This window comes from Dermacentor silvarum, chromosome 4, assembly GCF_013339745.2.
Source record: "Dermacentor silvarum isolate Dsil-2018 chromosome 4, BIME_Dsil_1.4, whole genome shotgun sequence".
Taxonomy (NCBI): Eukaryota; Metazoa; Arthropoda; class Arachnida; order Ixodida; family Ixodidae; genus Dermacentor; species Dermacentor silvarum.
In genome coordinates this window covers 26,120,766-26,142,273 of record NC_051157.2, presented here as the reverse complement: position 1 = coordinate 26,142,273, position 21,508 = coordinate 26,120,766, and the positions used below count along the sequence as shown (strand labels likewise).

At 45.3% G+C, this 21,508-nt stretch overlaps 1 protein-coding gene across 4 annotated transcripts in view; it reads left to right on the top strand.

Annotated features, from left to right (window-relative positions):
• Nucleotides 1–21,508, top strand: part of LOC119449644 (uncharacterized) — a 365,645-nt gene that overhangs the window by 258,984 nt on the left and 85,153 nt on the right. For all 4 annotated transcript variants that reach the window (XM_037712865.2, XM_037712866.2, XM_049665344.1 and 1 more), the window contains exon 2: nt 9,800–9,863. In XM_037712865.2, the coding sequence (XP_037568793.1) occupies nt 9,818–9,863 (46 nt within the window). In that variant the 5' untranslated portion in view covers nt 9,800–9,817. The remainder of the gene's footprint in view (nt 1–9,799; nt 9,864–21,508) is intronic.

The following is a 21,508-nucleotide window of genomic DNA, read 5'->3' as shown; positions in this document are numbered from 1 at the left end:
TTCCATAGCGAACGCGATGAGCGAACCGAACTCGAAGGAGCGAACGAAGGAACGTCTTTCCCCTACCAAGCACAGAGGAGCGACTGATGACGTAGAACAGCGCGTGCCTTTACATGCGGGCGAGGGAGCGAAAGAGGGCGAGGAGGGACCGACGCGTAGCTAGCCCCGGCGCGCGAAGCGCAACTTACGCGCCCCTCCGACGCTGACGTCAGAGCATGTAAGGAGCGCGCGCAACAGCTCAATTCGCTCGCCGCTGCTGCTCCGCTGACTCACTGCAGCGTTTTGACAGAGAGTTTCCGCGGTCATCGAGTAAGTTGCGTTCATGTTTGCTTGTGCGCGCGTGACACCAGGCTAACAATTTAATTAGTGTACCTATGGTTACAAGTTTATACGGCCGATAAAACTACTATCCTTACTTTGTATAGCTGTTCACTAGTTTGCTATCGCAATCGATGCTTCGCTTTTCGGGCAAAACCGCGGCTTTTAACAGAGTAGCTGTTTAAGCAAGCCGTAAAACGTTCGCGTTTCACAAAAAACCAGCCGCGCCGTAGCCATGGCAACCAGCGACGCCGCAGTTGCCTGCCACTGCGTTGCCTAGCAACCACCTCGCGGAGCGTCGCGCGCTATGCTCGGGAGAGAGAAAGAGAAAATGAGAGCGAGAGAGAGAGAAAAGGAAACAATTGTAGCAGCACCAACGAGGCAACGCGCAGAGGTGCTGCCGACTCCAACCGCGTTTCTCCGTTGCCCCGCATTAGTGCCGAACGCTCGCGGTGTCCGTGACTGCAGCAGGCGCCTCTGGCGGCGGCTCAGCCGAGCACCCACCAGCTGCGCGCTACTGCTCATAGCGCCCTGACGTCATCCCGGCACTTCGTCTGCTGCGCGCCACCCGTACATTATGCATAGCCTTTCGCCCCATTTCCCCTACGTGTGCTCGGACTGCAAGTGCTTCGCGAGGCGTTCCCCGATGCCACGGACCATGAGGAAATGCTTGTACACTTCGTATAACTTAGCATCACTTGGCATTACTTCGTATAACTTAACATCACTTCGTATAGCCATGACCAGCTAGGAACCGATCAGCTCCGCTGTGTCTTTAGCCTTGTGCCACTAGTGCAAGCTACCCCAATTTTTAAATTACTCTTAGTTAAAACAGTTGCTAAAAATGTTGCTAACAATATTTTGTGCTTAATATAGAGAAACAACATTATTTGTTGCCACTGTATTATTTTGTAAAATATCTCGGGTCTGTGTGAAATTTAAAAAAAAAACAGGCTGAAATTTTGCTCCCACCTCTTGAATTTTTCGTAAAAATAGATATAGCAAAAGTAGCAGAAGAGAATATGTGAATAGTACGAAGAGATGCTTTAAGGTTGTACACAGGAAATTGTCACTTTGGAAATGTTCTATGCACAGTTGAAACGACTTTTCGTCGTGAATTGAAATTACGGTGATCTATAAAAGCAACAAAAAGGTGTCTTGTCGTTCGACCTAAATATGTTGGCATACTACACAATAATAAGAACGAATAAGATAATATCACAGCCATCACTTAATAAAAAAAAAAGAAAAAAAAGCATATCGGACATTCATGTTTCAATAGCAACTTTACCTTAAATGATGACCACTGCAATGCGCAAGAACGATATAAGCTGTACCCTCTGAATTTGCCTGGTTCGGCCATCGCCTAAATATTGCTGGGAATAGCAGCCCCTACGCCAGTAATTTGCTTGCAAGACGAAACTCAGCAAAATTTCCAGAGCACAGCGATACGCGTGCTTTCATAAGGCTAAGAAGCTGGAATCTGCTCGGTTACCGCCGAAGTCACCACAGTGTTTGCAGCCGGCATCTATATCTTGATGAAACCATCGTGCCTCCCGCCTCCCCCCCCCCCCTCGTTTTTTCCCGCACTAAATAAACGAATAAATAAAAACCAAATAAATAAATGTTCCTATTTGGCTGTATGCCTCGCACGGAGCTTTGTGTTTCGCTTCTTTTTAATATTATTTTTGTACATCTTGTTACTGGTGTCTGCACAAAATGGTGAATAACACGAACCGCTCGATCAAAGCAGGAGCGGAAAAATAAGCAAGCAGGGCATCTTTACGACCCGTTCTTAAACCCCACGCTGTTTGGGCACTCACAAGCAGGCTGGGCCACATTCGGCAATGTAGGGACATATCGAGCCAGCTCCGAGCAGCGGCCACAGCGCGCGCCATTGGTGAAGCAAGACGCTGATCGCTGACGATCTCGTTCGTTCCCGCGTTAAGCGGAACTCTACGTAACGCTGGTTGAGCACCCAGCGACGCCTGTTTGACGCTTCTGGCACTCGAACGAACTAGAGCGAAGAGGATGCGTGCGCACGAATCCGGCCCCGTCACAACAGGCTCGGCCATTTTCGGGGCACTCAAGGAAAGAGCCGTCACTGCGTGGTTACGTCTACTTCCCCCTGCCATCAGAGAGGCGTCCGTTTCAACTTTCTCCTCGAGACGCAGTGATTGCAGGAACATCAGGATGTCTTGCTCTGCCAGCGAAGTGGCGCAGCGGTTGGAGAAGCAATATTGCTCGTTTTACTCACTTTACTTTTCCGAGAACGTGCGTTGCGCAAAGCCCAGGCGCTGCCCAGATCTGTTCGATAAGTGCTGGCGCTAGGGCGAGTGCATTATGCTGTCCTAAATCGTTTCGTAATTGACTCTGCGAATCTTTTCCTCACTTTGGCGATTTGGTGGCTGTTTGTGTTTTCTTTCTTTTTTTTTTTCTTATGTAATCGTTGAGTGGTGACTCAAAAGGGTGCAAATGTCTGCTGGAAGACTAATTACTTCCGCAGAGGATGGCAAAAAGCGTCGCTGTCAAAAAATCTCATATGACGCGTATGACACATACCCAATAATCTCGTATGATCATACGAGATTATTGGATATGTAGCATACGTGTCATATGAGTTCTTTTTATAGGGTTTGCATCCGGATTGACTAGAATCGGTAGAAATACTTGTTTTAAATAAATGTTATCTAAAGAGTGAACGCGCAATCGTGTCTAAATTAAAGAAAAAATACCGCATATCCACGGGGTGAATGATGATGAGTGGGCGAAGCTCCGGAGGGAATCATCGGTAAACCGTGAATTTTCCGTGTAATTCGCCCAGTCTCGCCGCACTAAATCGAACGATTGCCTTCCACCAATGACAGGCGCCATATGTGACGTCATTCCTATTTTATAACAGCGCCCTTCATTATAATTGCGCCATCTCCCGCTTAAGGGGACGCTAGCACAAACGCGTTAGAAACGTGCAGTACTCTAAGGGGAAGAGGCCACAGCGTCTTACGCAGCCGTTTACACATGCCGGAACGTGCACCGCGTTTGCCGACGCCATCAGCGTTTATGAATACGGGGGTAAGGCGGAGAGGCCACAGCGTCTTACACCAGCTTCTTGCACGCGTGCCGTAACGCGCTAGCACAAACGCGTTAGAAACGCGCAGTTTTTCGTTAATGTTGGGTATTTATTGCCATCGTGGTGCGTCTGTCCATGTGCGCTTCGTGGCGTAGTGGTTAGCGCCACGCGTTCAGAAGCGAGGGGTCCCTGGTTCGATTCCGCTACGGCCGCAACTCTCGGAATTTTTTTTCTCATAAAAGTAGACGTGGCTACCTACTACGACGACTACTACTACTACAGAGGAGGGACAGACCCACACCCTAAGGAGCTTCGCCCCTAAAACGTAAAGTAGTACACATCACACCGAAGGTTTTATCAGCGAAGGTTTTATTGCACATTTTCCGGAATGATTTTGTTCCCACATGCCCAGCTCGCAGCTTCATATCTCTTTTCTTGCCCTCTGGCTCTTTCTCTAATCTTTCTATCCCCCTATTTATCTTCCTCCGCGTAGGGTAGCCAACCGGGCACTTTTTTTTTTGTTAACATCCCTCCCTTCTCCATTCTTTGTTCCTCCTCGAAGCACACATGCTCCTGTTGCTTCCATGTATGGATGCGCTTCACTTCGTGTAGGCTCAAGGTTAGTGTTACATAAAACAAAGAGGTGTTACATAAGAGGTACGAATATATGAGCCGCATCGCAAGACGACAGCGGTGCACACGGCGGATGTTCCGGAAGAGAAAAGATGTTAGCTGAAAAAAAAAAAAATTCCGGCGAAGCCTACATGCCTGTATTAAGCCCATCTTAACGCGAAGGCTGTCGGGCATAGCCACATTTTTGGTGCTGTGGCAGCATACGTACGTGAATACATAGTTGCAAGATATCAAAAAAAAAACTCACATAAATAAGGCGTTAATTGTCGTAATAACGCGGTTAACACGGTTAAGTATACGTTTCACGAAAGCCCGCGTGCACTCTCCACTCGCGCTCCTGAAGCTGCAACACAATCTATAGAACGTTTCTTTGCCAGCGTCAGAGAGCTTGCCTTGCGTTAAGCACTACTGAAAAAAAAAAGAGAGAAAGGCGGGATGGGGAGAGAGAAAACGAGGGGGCACAAGCGGTCGCCGCCTAATTGTTGCGCGGCCTCGCGGATCAGGAAGCTGCTTCCTTTGGACCGTCGAAAGCGATGTTCACGCTTCCCCTCTTCCCTCAGTGCAAGTGGGCTGGCGCCGGCTTCGTCAGCAATAGATGTCAGCCTTTCGCGGGGCCGCTGTCGGGAACATGTGCTCTCGAGTGCGCTGGGCGGCGACGCGTGGCGTAGCCACGGCACGATCCCCAACCGGCTGAATTAAACATGACACCGCACGCTTGGTGAGCGACCACTGCTCGGACGTCCGGTGCGTATACGCCCGGCGACTTCGCCGGAAAGACAGACACAGGGTTGCCTTCCTTCGACTGCAATGAGGCGAAGAGAAAGCAGCTTCCGAGAGCCCCTCCGTGAGCCAGATTCGGTGGCGTCACACTTGTCTGGTACAGGGAAACATTTCACCCTATTCGCTCAATGAAAAAAGAAACAACTGAAGAAAGACTTGAACAGAGGCAATAGTGGCACACTGTCTCGAATTTCTTAGGTTATGTCTAAGCGTTGGTTCTGTTGGTCATCGAAAGGAAGTTTGATCTCTCGCGGCTTGATATCTCGCGCCAGTCAAAGGTCAGGGTGTGAGTTTGGTGTCATACGCCAGCTTGATTGATGGTTCCGATGCCGGAATACGCGCAAACAAACAAGCAAGGCGTTTTTACCCTAGATGTACGTACTCCTTTCCTACAAGTATCCAAGCAGCAAAGTTTCAATAAAACAGAAACAGCTGCCAAGTTGAAACACAGGCACGAGAACAGCACAGACGAAGCGCTTCGTCTGTGCTTTTCGCGTCCCTGTGTTTCAATTTTGCAGCGCTGTTCTACAAGAAACAGCTAATAGCGTGGTTGCGTTTTCGTGCGGAAAAATGCCTTCTCGTAAAAGAGAAACATTTATAATATAGAAGTCAGTGTAGGAAAATTGCGAATTAAAGTTTACGGCTGTGCTTTGGCCGCTATCAACGCTGGTTCAGCATAAGTACACTAGGGAAACATTGGTTAGCCACTTGTCGGCCCGCGTTATGCCAGAAGCTACATGGCAAATCAATTATCGCTAACGATCACGCATTTGTTGCGCGCGCTGTTCCTGTTTATTGATCAGTCATGGCACGCTGGGCCGACCTAAGTTATCGTGACAATGAACAAAAACGAATAACTGAAAAAGTCTACATGATTCATTGCGCCCAACATGACTTACGCTGGCATATACGTAAACAAAAACGCTGAACTAGTAACGCAGCAAGAATTAAAACATGTAGCTCTTAACGCGCAGTAGAGGGCACTATAAAAATAAATCAGTGTTCTAACAAGTCATTAATCATAAAATGAAAAAGAAAAAGAACGAGAGATGTATAATGCACGATCGTGTAGTACGTGTGAGAAAAAATTTAGTGAAACCTAGAAGAGGCTTTATACTTTAGCTGGAGTGTGAGTAACGTAATGCAGATAATGGAGGTAATGCGTGATGCAGATAAGAGCAGTGCATAATTACACTAGATTTGCGCTCACCTCTTGTTATCATAAAAGTAGCTTGAAATGACTGCAGTCAGCTTATAAATGATATCAATGCCTCACATACGCAAGTAGCATGGGAAAGGCACAAAGTTAGACTGCAGTGGTTATACCTGGGCGTTGAGCAGTTGTAACTGACGTCAAGAAATACGTAACTTGAATCAAGGTTCCCTTTGTTCAACCTACGGCGCAGATCGCGCTTACTCAGTAGGAAATTGTAGCTCTTGTCTTGAACATTCAATAGCATATTCAACGTGCTTTTCGAACACAGCAGCATCTTCCATATGCACCGTGCTTTAGCATCGCTCCGCAATTACACTTCAGGGCTCGCTTGGGTCTCTGAAAGCAAGCTAAGCCAAGAACGCTCTTCATCGGCTGAACATTCGTGTGGCCGACCCAAAACGAGTTTTGTTTATCATGAGATAAATCATTTTGCCGCTATGCTCGGATCGCAAAAAAAAAAAAAAAAAAGCTGGAGGACGCTAAAGACGCGATGTGTCATTGACGACGCTTTGCCCCTGTGTTTTTAGTAGCAAAAACGTTTTGTGCTACACGCGGGCAGATTGAAAGGAAATGTTTTCTATTGGCTTAGGCCGCTATTGCGGCGCTATCGGAGTCGCGAAAGCCGCAGTGCTTTCCTTACACTATTTAGGATTTATAGTTTAAATGTGTAGTGGACTAATAGAATCAAGGCCGGAAGAAACTACTGAAGCTCTAAACAAGAGAAACTGAAACATTACCTGGACTCCAGCGTCACGTGGCACCCAAAAAAGCAACATAACCCGCGGCAATCTTAATGAGGTTTCTTTTTCTTTTTTTCTTGCATGCGTGTTACTTAAGAAGGCTCAGCAACCTGTTATGATGAACTTGTTTTTGTTCCGTCAAGAACCCTAGGAAGCACGAAGCTGATTCAATATACACACCAAAGTAATTCCTGGAAGATCTCGTTATCAAAAGGTCAGCAGGTTCCCGAGAATCCACTTTCTCCAGTAATCAAGGCGGCCAGATACAAAGGTCGTCCCCTCACGCTTCCAAGTCTTCTAACTGGCTTCGACCCAGCGAATGCTTGAAATGAGAATCGCATTAAGCACGCGCGGGTGAGCGCGCTTAAGTGTCTCGCAAAGAATCCTTCGCATCGCCAGTGAGCAGCGCACGATGCATGCCGGAAGAACATTATCTTCTGCGAATAACCTTAAGCGGATGACCGATGCCAAAGTATCTCGTTTCGTTTCTGGGCGTAATTATGGGACGCTTCGCAAATGTTCTCTATAGTCTTGAGTTTATTAGACTACGCTTGCACGCTTCGTCATTGTCCCCGCAGATAGTTTGTCGTGTACAGGCTTCCTGCAGAATATTGATTCTTTTCGTTTCTTTGTAAACCTGAAGATCGAAAGTACACTAGAGACTAGACACGTTCTGGCGCATTAAACGCCTCTCGTTGACCTACCTTACAGGCCCTGCTTCTTGTTTCGTACCAAGAAAAATAATCTTAACGGAGTGCGCTCAACGTTATACTGCATATGTTTCATTCGGGAACCTCCTGATAGAGTTCTCACAATATTAACAGCTGAGAGATATTCTTCGTTATCATCGCATTGTTTAAAATATGAGGTCTTTTATCTGTGAATAAAGTACTTTGATCAAGTTCGTATCTTCTTAAATTTGTAAACTGAGACAGCTTTCAAAAAGCCAACGAGAAAGAGAGAGAGTAAGAGATAAAAGAGATCCGAAAGGCTGGTCGGTGAACCGAAAGATATAGATCCACTTTGCTACCCTGCGCTGAGGAAGGGGTAATGTAGCGCTTGTGTATTTCCTTTCCCTTCTGTCTCATCTTTTGTTTCTGCGCTACGAAGTTAAAACGATTCGGAGAGACAAAAAATAAGAGCTTACGCAGATATAGAGAAGGAGAGAGAGAGAAAGCGAGAAAACACACGCACACATTTTAAAAAAAAAGGGAGGAGGGGGTGTCGTAGTGGCAAACAAACGTATTCGTGAAAGATACACCAAGTCAAACAGTCGGCAGAGAATAGTTGTCTCGGTTAGAGACAGTCGTATGGAATGCGCAGTAGAAGGGAATGGTCTAGGCAATGCAAACGGGTATGCCGGAAGCCTGGCGCGTTCAGCATGGATCGTGTAAAAGCACGTGCGCGAATGAGAAGCTTTGTTGCTGCAATCTGTTCATGACAGCGAGATGGGTTCCTGCACGCCATCCACGTGAGCACTCCTGGCAGCAGCATCGGCGTGTTCGTTGCCCATGATGCAACAGTGGCCTGGAAGCAACTACAAAGTGATATTAAAACCCTAAACTTTTCGTCTGGGCAGTTTCCCGATTGTTATCGTGCCTGCGTGCGAACTTCGCCGTACGGTGTTACGCTTCTTTTTTCTTTCTCTCCTTTCTTTATAGCATTCCTCAATATATTTAGAGAGATTGGATTATAATTTGTGCTTCTATTCATGTATTTTTGCAACTTATTGACGTGCGTTGTTCTTGGGTTATATTATGGTACATTCTAGTGGTTCTTACCGCGCTCCAACTCGGTTTGCAGCGATTCGGAGCCCTTTCGAGAGTGGAGACAAAGAAAGCATGTCCCTGCCGTATGTTGAGCTGCTGCCAGGGCAATCAGAGTAGCCACATGATAAAATTACTGTCTGATCTCGGTCATGCTTCTTTAACAGCTTAAATTGTTATGATTACACCGTAACGTAATCTACACAGTCGCAAGAGGAAGATCATCTTCATTTATAGCGTAGACAGTGTAATAATATTTTTCTGCTTTTAAAATTTTATAGATCCAACGCACATGCTGTAATCAATGTGAAACGAAGCGCTTAACTTGAAAGGGGGGGGAGGGGTGTATGCCAAAAAAGCTAGAAATTCCCAGAAATTACGTATAGAAATATTTTTGTTGTTGCCCAAAGTAAAGAGCTTCCTGTATTATAGCACCATATTGGTAGTGGCGTGTGCAGGTAGTTCTTTGTATCCTATACATCGTTCAGCTATGCCTTGCTGCACGTGCGGCCTTTCATAAGCTGTCGGAAGTTTGAACAGCAAACATGGGCTTTGAGGACAACAATGATGATCCTTGATGATCGTCCTTTCAGCATAGAAAAGTTGCTTGAGCAATGGGATAACGCGTCATTACAGCGATCAGCTCTGAAAGCTTTATTAACTTTCTTTACTGAAAGTGACATTGTAATCGCTGTACTAACACTTAGAATGTCCTTGTGTGTTTGTTTATTTATTTTGTATTATTCGACTCACTTGATTGATTGACTTGTGTTTAATCGCAGAAAGTGCAGAATGTGTCCTACTGCTGCTTTTTTCTTTAATATTAACTATTTAAGAACGTTTACAAAATGTGCTTTATTGTCGCAACGTTTTTTTTTTTATCGCCTCATGCTGTCATACTTTGATAATTGGACAATTTATTGTTCGCGAAGAAGCCGCAGACATAACAGCTGCCAGCATTTCTGATTTAATTCAAATAAATCACTCACACTAGACCCTCGATTAAAGCAGGTCATATCGAGCAGCCACAACGTATTGCGAGTTCAATAAGAAGGTACGCATGCCCGGGGCTTCTTCGCGTAGCACGATACATAGCGAAACGAAATCAATAAAAAAATAAACAAAGACCAAAACGCGGATTCTTGTAACCGCAAACGCGTGAACCCTTAGAGGAGCTCACTCTGACGTGCGCGTGTTGTTATATGGGGTATCGCGAAATTGGAGTGCGCGTTCGGCTGATGTGTTTTCTGTTTATCCTTTTCCTCAACCTTTTCAGCTCCTCTACTCGATCATCATGGTTGCGGGAAGCTTCCACGTGCACACGGTCATCGAACACCCAGGTGAGCGGAACCGCAACTTGTCCGAGATGGACCCGAGGCCGTCTTGCGTGCGTCATTCGTAATCGACGCGCAGCTATAGGAGACGAGAAATGCGTGTCATAAGGCACCGCAGGACATTACAGCCCCTGCAAGCGCATCTCATCGTCTAGCGCTAATTGTTGGCATGTCGTGTACGTGCGGCCTTTGATGTGAGTGCCTATAGTCGTCTGTCTGTAATGGGCACTGCGCTGTATACATGGGAATATACAAATCGCAAGTTGTTGGCGCATATTCGCAAAGGTCAAGCGACGCTATAAATAGAGGAAGAGGACCGAAATGCGGACCAGCGCAAGCGCGTGAGAAGAACGTTAGTTTCGTGTGTGGTCCGTTCTAGTGTTTGTTGCAGAAACACCAGTCCGTGGATTTCTTGATAGTTGTAAGCATGACTTGTAAGAATGGACTGTATTATGTAGTTGCTCAAAACAGGCTTCCAAGTTTCATCAGCTTGACGCCGGTGTTGACCACAAGTGGTCCTGTTGACTTTCGTGTTAGTGTTGTTCGGACGCAGAGTATATCCTAATGATATACAATAACCTAGTTCAGCAAACACACACACACACACACGCACACGCACACACACACACACACACACACACACACACACACACACACACACACACACACAGACACACACCATATGCATGTGTGCCTCCGTATACTCGTATAGTAACGCAACCCCTGGCGGATGCTTTGGCGGTGACATTATTGAGGGGCCTACCTTCCCGCTTCTCCCAAGATCAGCCATTGAATTTGGCTATATAGGCGAGCGCTGTTGTGCCCCCAGAGATTTCTGGGTGTCAGTATTATTTTTGGAAGTTATTGATTGCCCTTTGTATTAATCTTAGCGGCTGAATTCACGTGCATGTAGTGTATCTATGTGAGCTGACTTTTCATTCTAGTGCGTTTTATATGGTCTCTGTGGGGCGCTGTCTTTAGCGAAATTTAGTGCACGTAAGTTTGACGTTCCCGTTTTTGTTTCCTATCCTTTGTCCAGTATCGGATTGTTATTGTTAGTTTCAGTATATATTCGTTCTATGTCTGAAGGAGCAGTCGGCCCCGCGTAATGGTGGCAACACCTCCCAAATATCTAGTAATAAAGAAAAAAACATTGCTTGCATAAGCAAAAATTGATAACATGTGATGTATACATGTAAAAAAAGACGCATTTCGTTCTTACGAAATGCTTACGAAAGGGGGATCGCTGTCTTTTTTTTCTTTCATTTTTGTTCTTATTTTCACGCGGTCAATCAAACCCGGCGCGCTATCTAGAGCCCATTCTGACAGCGTTTCTTGGTTTCTTCGCACCTGATATAATGTCATCTGTGTGCTATGCAAGAACTTCTGCGATGTATGCACCCGTCCATGCGCAATGGCACTGGTCAGCGTTCGCTCTATTGTAGCCGTTTTCTGAATGGCTTAGGCAAAGTCATAACGCAAAGTCAGGCAGGAGACATTGAACACTTACTGTGGTCCTGCCCGAAATTCCAAGATAAAAAAGACGCTCTCCTGCAGAATCTGCAAAAAAAAAAGGACCTTCCGCATGTGCGCCTGCAACACCTTGTGTTCCCCGAAGGATCAGTTATAGCCCACAAAGAAACTTTACGTCTCCTTATCACATTCTTAGGAGAGACAACCCACCACCCCTATCATAACGCTGTTAACATATTGAAACGTCATAGTATAGTTCGAAACACTATATATCAAGGACAAGGACCTTACATAGGGATGGCACCCAGGGTTAAGAAAGCGCGGTCCTAATTTTAAGCTTGGCATACAATTTTAAATGGGGCTGGCGACAGCCTTAAAGGCATAATGACACATCAGGACGCCGATTTAAATTGTCTTATGTGACATTAGATTGTACACCACTCCATTTAAAGAAATTATTATGTCCATGTCCAACAAGAGTGATGCAAAAGTGTACTTTAATATCATTACAAATGTTTGAGGACAGCGGCATTGTTGGGCATGATGAGTTCTTGTGAAAAATGTTTCGTTGACGAGAGCGTTCTTTATTTGTACTGTCACTGTGCCTGATATGTGTTATTATTGTGGTTCACATTGTTGCTTTGAGAGTTTCTTTGTGATTTTGTGGTGATGTTTTGCCTGATTTGTCATAACGTCATTGTGTTTGCATTAATTCTATTTCTTCCCTTCGTCCTACTAAAGTATGGGCAAAATTACGCAATAAAAAAAACTTCGAGTCCGCTTAAGCTTCGCCTTTAAGAGTGGTACGCGATACCGTTATTGGACGCTATTTACGCCGACACCGACACGGTATTTTCTGCGACATGGGGCCCGATCAAAATTTAAAAAGGCTCAGTTTTCAACATTCCCCTCAATGTTGCCTAGAACCAAAGTACATCGAAACACCATCAAAATTGGTGGACGTTTAAGCTTCGCCTTTAAGAGTGGAACGCGATAGCATTAAAGATCCCTGGCTGCTTATCAGGATTTTTTCTCGTATATTCAAATTACAATCCGAAGCTATCACTACTGTAGGTTGCGGTTAGATCGTACTTTACGATTTTTGTGACGCAAACCCACGACTTTTGGTGGGAGTTGAACCCTCGATCTTTAGGGGTCGAGGGTTCATCCCCGTAGGATAACCACGCGAAAACATCCCCGCAAGATAACAGTCATCCCCGTAGAAATAATGAAGTGCCCCTTCTTAGGGGCCCGCGCTGTCGCCGTCTAATGTGATGTCATGTCGTCGTGATCACGCACAAAAACAAGATCTGCCGAAAACTCGCGTCTCGTTCACTTGGTATATACCAAAATTAGCATGGAAGTGTACCATTGTATGACTAACATGACTGATACGTCATGACATCAATAACATCACATGCTCGTCAGGTACGTCACGATTAACGATACTAAAATCACGTGTGTCGCATACCCGCATAGGATATATACGGGTATGAGCCAGGTATATGCGGGAATTAGCAGAAACCCGTGAAAATCGCTGCCGAAATGCCAGTCTGGTACCAGCCCCCCCCCCCCCCCCTCCCCCCAAAGCGCTCGATTTCTCCTTAGTTGTGCAAGAATAGCACAATAATAACATACGGGAAACACCGGCGCATCACTGCTCCGCACTTCCCGAGGTTGCACGTTAGTGAAGCCCTTCAAGGTGGCGACGGGTGACAACAACACACTAATTGAGCTAGTTGGTGAAGAGAGTGCAATAGTTTCAAGACGAAATTGCTGTTCTGTGTTAAACGAGGTATTTTCATTTTCCTTTACAGATAGTGAACCAACGTCACTTCCGAAACTTGCTCAATACGATTTTCCGCTAATGGATTCAATTATTATTTACTCGGTTGGAATTGATATGTTAATAGAAAAAAATAAAACTTTCTTCACCAGGCGAACATGCTATCAATCCAAATTTCCTGAAAAATACTAAAACTTAATCTTCCATAATGTTGTCGATGCTTTTTTCGCAGTCACTAGATACCTGTGAACTTCCCGAGTGATTGGAAGGTCGGGAAAGTGGTTCCCTTGCATAAAGAAAGTAATGTACACTCTTCTGGCCCCTATAGGCCTATTTACTTGACAAGCATACCTTCTAAATTAATGTAGCACGTAACCTACAGTCACTTAATAACTGTTCTCGAAGAAAACTCCTTCTTTAATGCGCATCAACACGGCTCCAGGAAAACTTATTCGTGCGAACCACAACTCCTCTCTTAACCCACGACTTGTTTTCTGGACTTGACTGTTGCTCTTTCATCGACTGCGTCTTCATCAATTTTGCTGAAGCCTTCGACTGTGTTTGCGATAGGCTCTTACCCTTAAAACTCGGCGTACTTAATTTGGATACTAATGGCTTGAATTCTTCTTGTCCTTTCGTACGCAGTTCGTGTCAGTTAACGGCTATAACTCTAACAGCTCTCCTGTAAAATCTGGCGTCCCTCAAGGGTCAGTTCTGGGCCCATTGCTATTTCTTATATACATAAATGAGCTACCCAATAACGTTTCCTCCTTTATAAGGTTATTCGCTGATGATTGTGTAATTTACCGCGAAATATTAACAACAACGGATAGTGTCATTCTTCGGGCAGACCTACACAGCGTCTCTGCATGGTGCGATACTTGGCTGATCAAAATGAATGTAATAAAATGTAAAGTAATGAGAATTTTCCGCCATGTTAGTAATTTTCCACCTTGTAACTATTCTCTTAACGACGCTCCGCTGTCTCAAGTTTCCTCATACAAATACCTAGGCGTCCACATTACCGAGAACCTTTCATGGCAAGTACACACAGACCACCTCATCAATAGCGCGAATCGATCACTTGCTTACTTAAAGCGTAATTTCTCACTTGCCCCTAACAGTTTAAAAATCCTACTTTATAAAACTTTAGTGCGTCCTAAATGGGAATATGCGTCTTCTAATTGGGATCCCCATGTTAATTCCCTCGTCCTTTCAATCGAAGCAATCCAAAATCGCTTTGTACGCTTTCTTCTATCGAACTATTCACGAACAGCTAGTGTCACCCCAGTGAGATCATCTCTCTGTTTGCTTGATCTGTCACTTCGTCATAAATTTCTCGTCTCTGCCTTTTCCATAAAGTTTAGCATTTTAACCGTGTCCTGCGCGACTCACTTTTTTTACCACCCATATATATTTCCCAACGCATCGACCACCGTTACAATGTTGGTGTGCCTCAGTGCCGCAGCAAGTTCTACTTTAGCTCATTTGTTTTCGCCACGAGCTCCGACTCGAACCAGGGTCCCTCCGCCATAGCTTCAATCACAGATACAAATGCCTTCAAAACTGCTATTACTGGAATGCTTGTATAATTGTATTTTCCTTGTGTATTTTGTTTATTTTGTATGTTTTACCCACTCCTCTCTGTAATGTCTTGACCTAGAGAGCAGATAAATAAATAAATAAATAAATAAATAAATAAATAAATAAATAAATAAATAAATAAATAAATAAATAAATAAATAAATAAATAAATAAATAATAATAAATAAATAAATAAATAAATAAATAATAAATAAATAAATAAATAAATAAGTCGAGCTGCATGAGGGCCGGATTTGAACTACACTAGCGCATAATTTGAATCCAGCGCTTAATATAGCTCCAATCCTGCTCAAATCCTGCGCTTGTGTAGTGCAAACCAACGGTGACTTAACATAAGGAAAACAGCGGCGCATCTCAGCTTCGCACTTCCCCAGGTTTCTCGTTAGTGGAGCTCGATTAGCGCTGGATTTCAACTACACAAGCGCAGGATTTGAGCAGGATTGGAGCTACATTAAGCGCATGATTTGAGCAGGGTTTGAACTACACAAGCGCAGGAATTTTTTATCTAAGTGAGCCACCTCTTCAAGAGCCAAGCAGTATCCTGCGACGCGTATTTGTGCACCAACATAGCTCCTTCTATCAAGCTAATAAAAAATAAAAAAGCCTCCTCAATTATGCGCGACGGGAGGTAAAATGGCCGTGTTTCTTTTCCAGAAAACTTTCCGTGAAACTAAAGTTCTGAGAACGTGTGTATGACTTTGTAGAAATATGTTTTGACGACTTAGGCGGGCCTTTTTCAGCAGAAAATTATTATGGCGGTGTATGTCGACGTCATATATTCATGATATTACGGCGGCCTTTTGCGCCTGTACACTCACAAAAAGAGAAGTGTTCATTAACAACACAGATAATCCTTCCCTTAAAGAAGAAAATGTTTATTTAAATGACGCTAGCAGAATGTCCTAGAATTAATATGTACGCAGAGTTCACAAACGGCATTAATTATAGGAGCATAAATTCAACGGCAACGCTTGGCTTTCCGAAAAGGCATCAGTGCCATTTAACAAATTGAGGCAACTTCTATAAGAACGGAATTATGATGACGACTCAGTAAGTTAATCCAAATCACATTACCACGGCAAGTATGTATCTACACAGAAGTCAATTTTTTTGTGTATACTATAGTATGAGTCTTCGTATTTATTATTTTTGCGTATATCTCCTTTTTGTTCGTATTTGTTCCGAGGGCAGAGTGTCGCTAAACTGAACCTGTGAATATGAACAGCACCTACAAATTCCACTGTGGCACGGATGTTTAAATACAATGATTTATAATTTTTTCGGGAACTAATAAAAGTGGCATTATGACATCTTTCACTTAGTAAACCCAAGTAAGTGTAAAATGATATGCCGCACTACCATGCAGATATGCACGATTATGCGTGCGAATATTTTTATCTTGCATCAGCCCATATCCAGAGCCGGTGGTGCACATAATATATTTGCGCCACCTACAAAACGAATCATTTTTGAGAAAGATAGCTGGTCCCCTTCTTCTACTCAATCCTGTCTGATATTTTCTCTCCCGGTTCTTTACTCCCCCCCCTTACAGCTCGCCCATTCTGACTGACATTGAGGTGTTAGCTGACAACCGTAGACATTACCCTAGTAACAATTTCCTACATAATTTCCCTAACAATATAAGCAACAATGCTTCACATCCATGTCACCAATCGGGTAATTGAGAAATCTGCGGAGTACAATCAACCTCTCTATATGGCTTTTACAAATAATGAAAAGGCATTTAATTCAGTAGAGATACCAGCAGTCATAGAGGCATTGTGTAATCGAGAAGAAAGGAGCCATACCTTGGAAAATATCTACAATTATTTCGCAACTACCCTAGTCTTTCACAAGAAAAATTGACAGTTACTTATAAGGAAATGGGCCAGGCAAGGAGACACAATCTCTCCAATGCTATTCACGGCATGCTAAGAAGAATTATTCAAGCTATTAGACTGGGAAGGCTTGGGAGTGAGGATCCACGGCGAGTATCTCCGCAGCCTTCGGTTTGCAGAGGACATTGCCCTGTTCAGCAGCACTGGGAATGAATTACAACAAATGACTAAGGATCTTAACCGAGAAAATGTGAGAATGAGGTCGAAGGTTAATATGCAGAAGACAAAGATAATGTTCAATAGTACGGCAAGGGAACAAGAATTAAGGATGGCTAGTCAGCCTCTAGATTATGTACAGCAGTACGTTTATCTCGGTCAATTACACACAGGGGACCCTGATCATGAGAAGAAAATTTACAGAAGAATAAAAATACGTTGGAGTGCATACGGCAGGCATTAACAAATCCTAACTGGGAGCTTACCACTGCCATTGAAAACAAAAGTGTACAATCATTGCATTCTACCCGTGCTAGCATATTAGGCAGAAACTTGGTGGTTAACAAAGCAGCTCGAGAACAAGTTAAGGACTGCGCAAAGAGCAAAGGAACGAAAAGAAAGTCATAGTTTCACACGAAAGGCGAAGCATCAAATGCAATAGCAAATTAGTAGAGAGCAATACGTAGTAAGGATAGTAGTTTTATCGGCTGTATAAACTTGGACACATTCGCTTATAGCTGAATTAACAAGCGTGGTGTTAGCGTGCACAAGCAAACATGAATCGAACATACTCGATGACCGCAGACAGCCACTGCCAAAACGCTGGCGTGAGCAAGCGCTGTGCAGCAGCGAGCGAATGTTCATGCGGTCTATCGCTTCAACGGAAACTGAGCGGCGAAAGCACAGCACATACAAAGGTAGGAGCTGTGTGCAAATCGCTTTCAAGATACGGTCCGCGCGACCGCTCGCAGTAGCGCGAAGTACAAGTGTGCTGTTGTTGGCCGAGTAGAAGCCGCACCCCCTCCCTCCCACGCTGCCTTCCCACTTTCCTCCTTTCGCGCGCGAGATAGAATCACCAGATCCCCTTGCGCCGGGTCGCTAAATGCGCAGTTGGTTCAGGAGCACAACGTCGCCCCCCCCCCCTCTTTCTCGCTTCCACCCCCCCCCCCCACGGCCTTTCGCGCGACGGAGACATCGCGCTTGCTCTACGCCGTGCGTTCGCTCTCCGTGAAAGCGCGCGTCCCTCGCGCGCTGTATGTGCCTCCCTCGCACATACAGCATACGGCGCGTGGCGACGACTTTATCGCCCTTGGACTTTATACGGAACCTCACGGCGACGGCAGAAATCCGCTTGGAGTGTCCATATATTTGCTATCGCAATAAAATGTTAGGCGTAACGTTAAGAGACAGGAGAAGAGCGGCGTGGATCAGAGAGCAAACGGAGTGCAGATATTCTATTTGATATTAAGAGAACAAAAGTCGCAGTTTCTCCCAAAAGGCGAAGCATCGATTGCGATAGGAAATTAATAGACAGCTATACAACGTAAGGATATTACCGTATTTACTCGATTGTAACGCACGTTTTTTTTCGTGATTTTCGTTGCTTGAACTCGACCCTCGCGTTACGTTCGAATAACAGCATACTTTACGATTTTAAAACAAATATTCTAAGTTTCGCGGTTTTTAACGTTACGTTCTTAACCTCTACCTTTACGTCTCGATTCAATTCATAGACAAGTCAACCGAAGTCAGAACTTCCTTTTTATTGTAATCGACGCCATTTTCGCTGTGCTTGTGACTGGTGTTACGGTTACGGCGCCTTTCGTGCTTCGACTACATTCATTCGCAGCGTTATGGCGTCGCAGAGCGTTTAGGTATGACGGTACGCTTCGCGAGACGATTAATTTTGATGGCCGAGGAGCTGTGAAACTCCGACGCGGCTCGGTAGCTCGATGTCAATGAGTCAACGATTCTCGGATGGTGACACCAATGGGAGACCCTTTGTAAGTGCGGGGCTGGTCGGAACGGCCTCGTAATGGCCTAGTACTGTCCCCGAATGAAATTGTTGTGGGGTCTTTTAAGAAGTACCTAATCTAAAACGAGCTTGATGGTAGGGATGACTTGATTCTTGGGCGATCTCTTTCGGAAATAGTTTCGCTATCGCGATACTTGGCTCGTTTCAGGCACCGAACCCCTCGAAGTATAACGGCTGACAGCGTTCTTGGCACTGATAACGAGCTTGGCACAGTCCCAGAAACACTTGTCGAGGATCGCCCGAGAATACCGGCCAAGGAAAGCTCCGTTTCCTTCTCAGACGACGATGATAAGTGAAGGGAACTCGTTCCCGAATTGATTCCTTGAATAAAGTTACCATTTCTCTTTCCATTCATCTCGCGTTACATTCGCGGTTTTCTTTTTCTTTTTATTTTTTTTTATTTCGTAGACTGAAAAGTCGACTCTCGCGTTACAATCGCGGTCGCGTTACATTCGAATAAATACGGTAGCTTTATCGGCCGCATGAACTTGCAAACATTCGCTTACTAACTAAATTAACAAGCATGCTGTGGGCGCGCACAGGCAAACATAAACACATCACACTCAATGAGCGCGGACACTCGCTGTCAAAACAATGGCGTGAGGAAGCGTGGCGGCAGCAGCGAGCGAAGTGACCATCGTGTTGCCTATCGCTTCAACGCAAACACAGCGGCGAGAACGCAGCACGTACGAAGGTATGAGCCATTGAAGCGCCAAGACTCTGCCCTCAACCCAGGTCGCTTTCAAGATATGGCACGCGCGGCCGCGGAATACGCAGTTGCTGCGGGAGTACGACGCCACCCCCTTCTCCCTCCCCTCACCCTGGAGCCTAGCGCGCGACGGAAGACGGCGCGCGTTCTTCCCGCTTCCTCCCCTTGCTCGCGTGAGATTGAGCCGCGATCGTCAGCCCTCCTCGCACGCTTTCACTCGCACATGCAGCATACGGCGCGTGGCGACGTTGTTATTGCCCTTGGACTTTATACAAAACATCACGGTGATGGCGACGACGACAGGAAAAGTGCGCCTAAAGTTTCCGTATAATTGCTATCGCAGTAAAATAGGGCTGGGCAGGCCATGTATTATGTGGGGTAGATTACCGGTGGACCATTAGAGTTACAGAATGGATGCTAAGGAAAGGGAATCACAGTCGAGGACGGCAGAAAACTAGGTGGAGTGATGAAATTAGCAAATTTGCCGGCGCAACTTGGAATCAGCTAGCGCAAGACAGGGGTAATTGAAGATCGCACGGAGACGCCTTCATCCTGCACCGGACATAAAAATAGGCTGATGATGGTGATGGTGATAAGCAACCGCTTACTACACCCAACAATAGTACTTAGCATCTGCTGCCTGATGATCCGGCAAAGGCTGCTTGTTATCATATCACGGTCCCTACACGATGAGCGAGGATGTGCGGATGGTGACCTCACGTGCCATAGTTTCACTACCTGACTAAACGTAACAATAAGTCATCCACCAGCAGTATAGCAACCAAAATGCAAAGGACAACGACAGGCGCGAGCTGCGGATGACCGCCCACCACAAATGCTTGTGTTATAGTAGACACATTGGACTGAGGAGGCGAGGTAGAGTGCACCATCGGACACAGCCTCTGCTGTACTGCACTTCTTTGTTGACCAAAGGCAGTCTCTACGTTGTGCCGTAAGCTGATTGGACGAAAGGGCTTTCTCAGAAGTGGATACATTGCGATCCTGGAATTGAACGTCATCGGCACAAAACGCCACTCGAAACCCGCAGATAACTGGGCTTCTGCGACTGCCTTTGAACATGCCGAGCGCGCATCACCTCAATTCCCTTTCCCTTTTCTCTCCTTCCCTGTTTCCACTGCAAATCACCAAACCGGGTGTCATTTGGTGAACCTCACTGCCTTTCCTTCTCTTTTATTCTCTCTGCGTACGTACGTGACGCGCTTACAAGATGGATTTCTCTAATCAGCGGCCTCCTTTGACTACACAAACAAACTTCGCCCGAGCGTAGCCCTTCCGTGCTATTCAATGGTGTGAGAGAAGATACCTATTAACATGTGTCTGTCAGAGAAAAACATGGAGAGGCTGACTTTAACGACAACTGAAAATGTTAGTCTGTTCACCTGCAAGCATAGTCTTTTCCCATTGAAAGGCAAACAATGAGGCGGCGACACAGGCAGCGGAAGCACTGACATAACTATGAAATGGAAAGCTCCACAATCGCATATCCATGCAAAACCAACTACTTTCCACCTGGCGCTAAATATGTGTCTAATTACACAAGTTATCAGCTGACAGGCGCATACTGTCTAACCGGTTAAACACAATGCCAGCAAAACAAAGGGTCCTCCATTGGGATTTTAGCTCACGAAATACGCTTATCGACATTTCTTACTTTTTTTTTCCTTCAAGCATGCGCGACTCGGAAAGATAGAAACAGATGTCCCCATGAAGGCAGAAAATGACCACTGATTACAAGTATACGAGGGAAATTCAATATATTAGGAACGGGTGCTATATAGACAATAGTAATATCTGAACGCAGGGTCTTTTTCAGAAGTGGCACTAACCAAGAAATTGGGCCTAAACGGAAGGCCGCAGTGATCCCCTGGTTCCACTGGCGTTTACATTTTTCGGACATCTGCCGGCGCTCAACGATTGCGTAATGTCCCGCCTGACTTTTCTGTACGCTTACGTTCCACTGAAATGAGTGCAGAATGGGATCCCTGAGCGGCAAGCCTGAACCGAAATAGTCCGCTATTCATGTGTTCAAGCAGCAGTGAGTATATAAAGTAATTCATTCCTGCAATTTCTGCGCGACCGCCGCTTCGTTTCAACAGAGAACGACTTCCCTGTTCCAGCTGAGCACTTTCTCTGGGATTCACGCCATTTGGAGGTCCACTTTATTCCTGCGAGGATATCCCGGCTTAA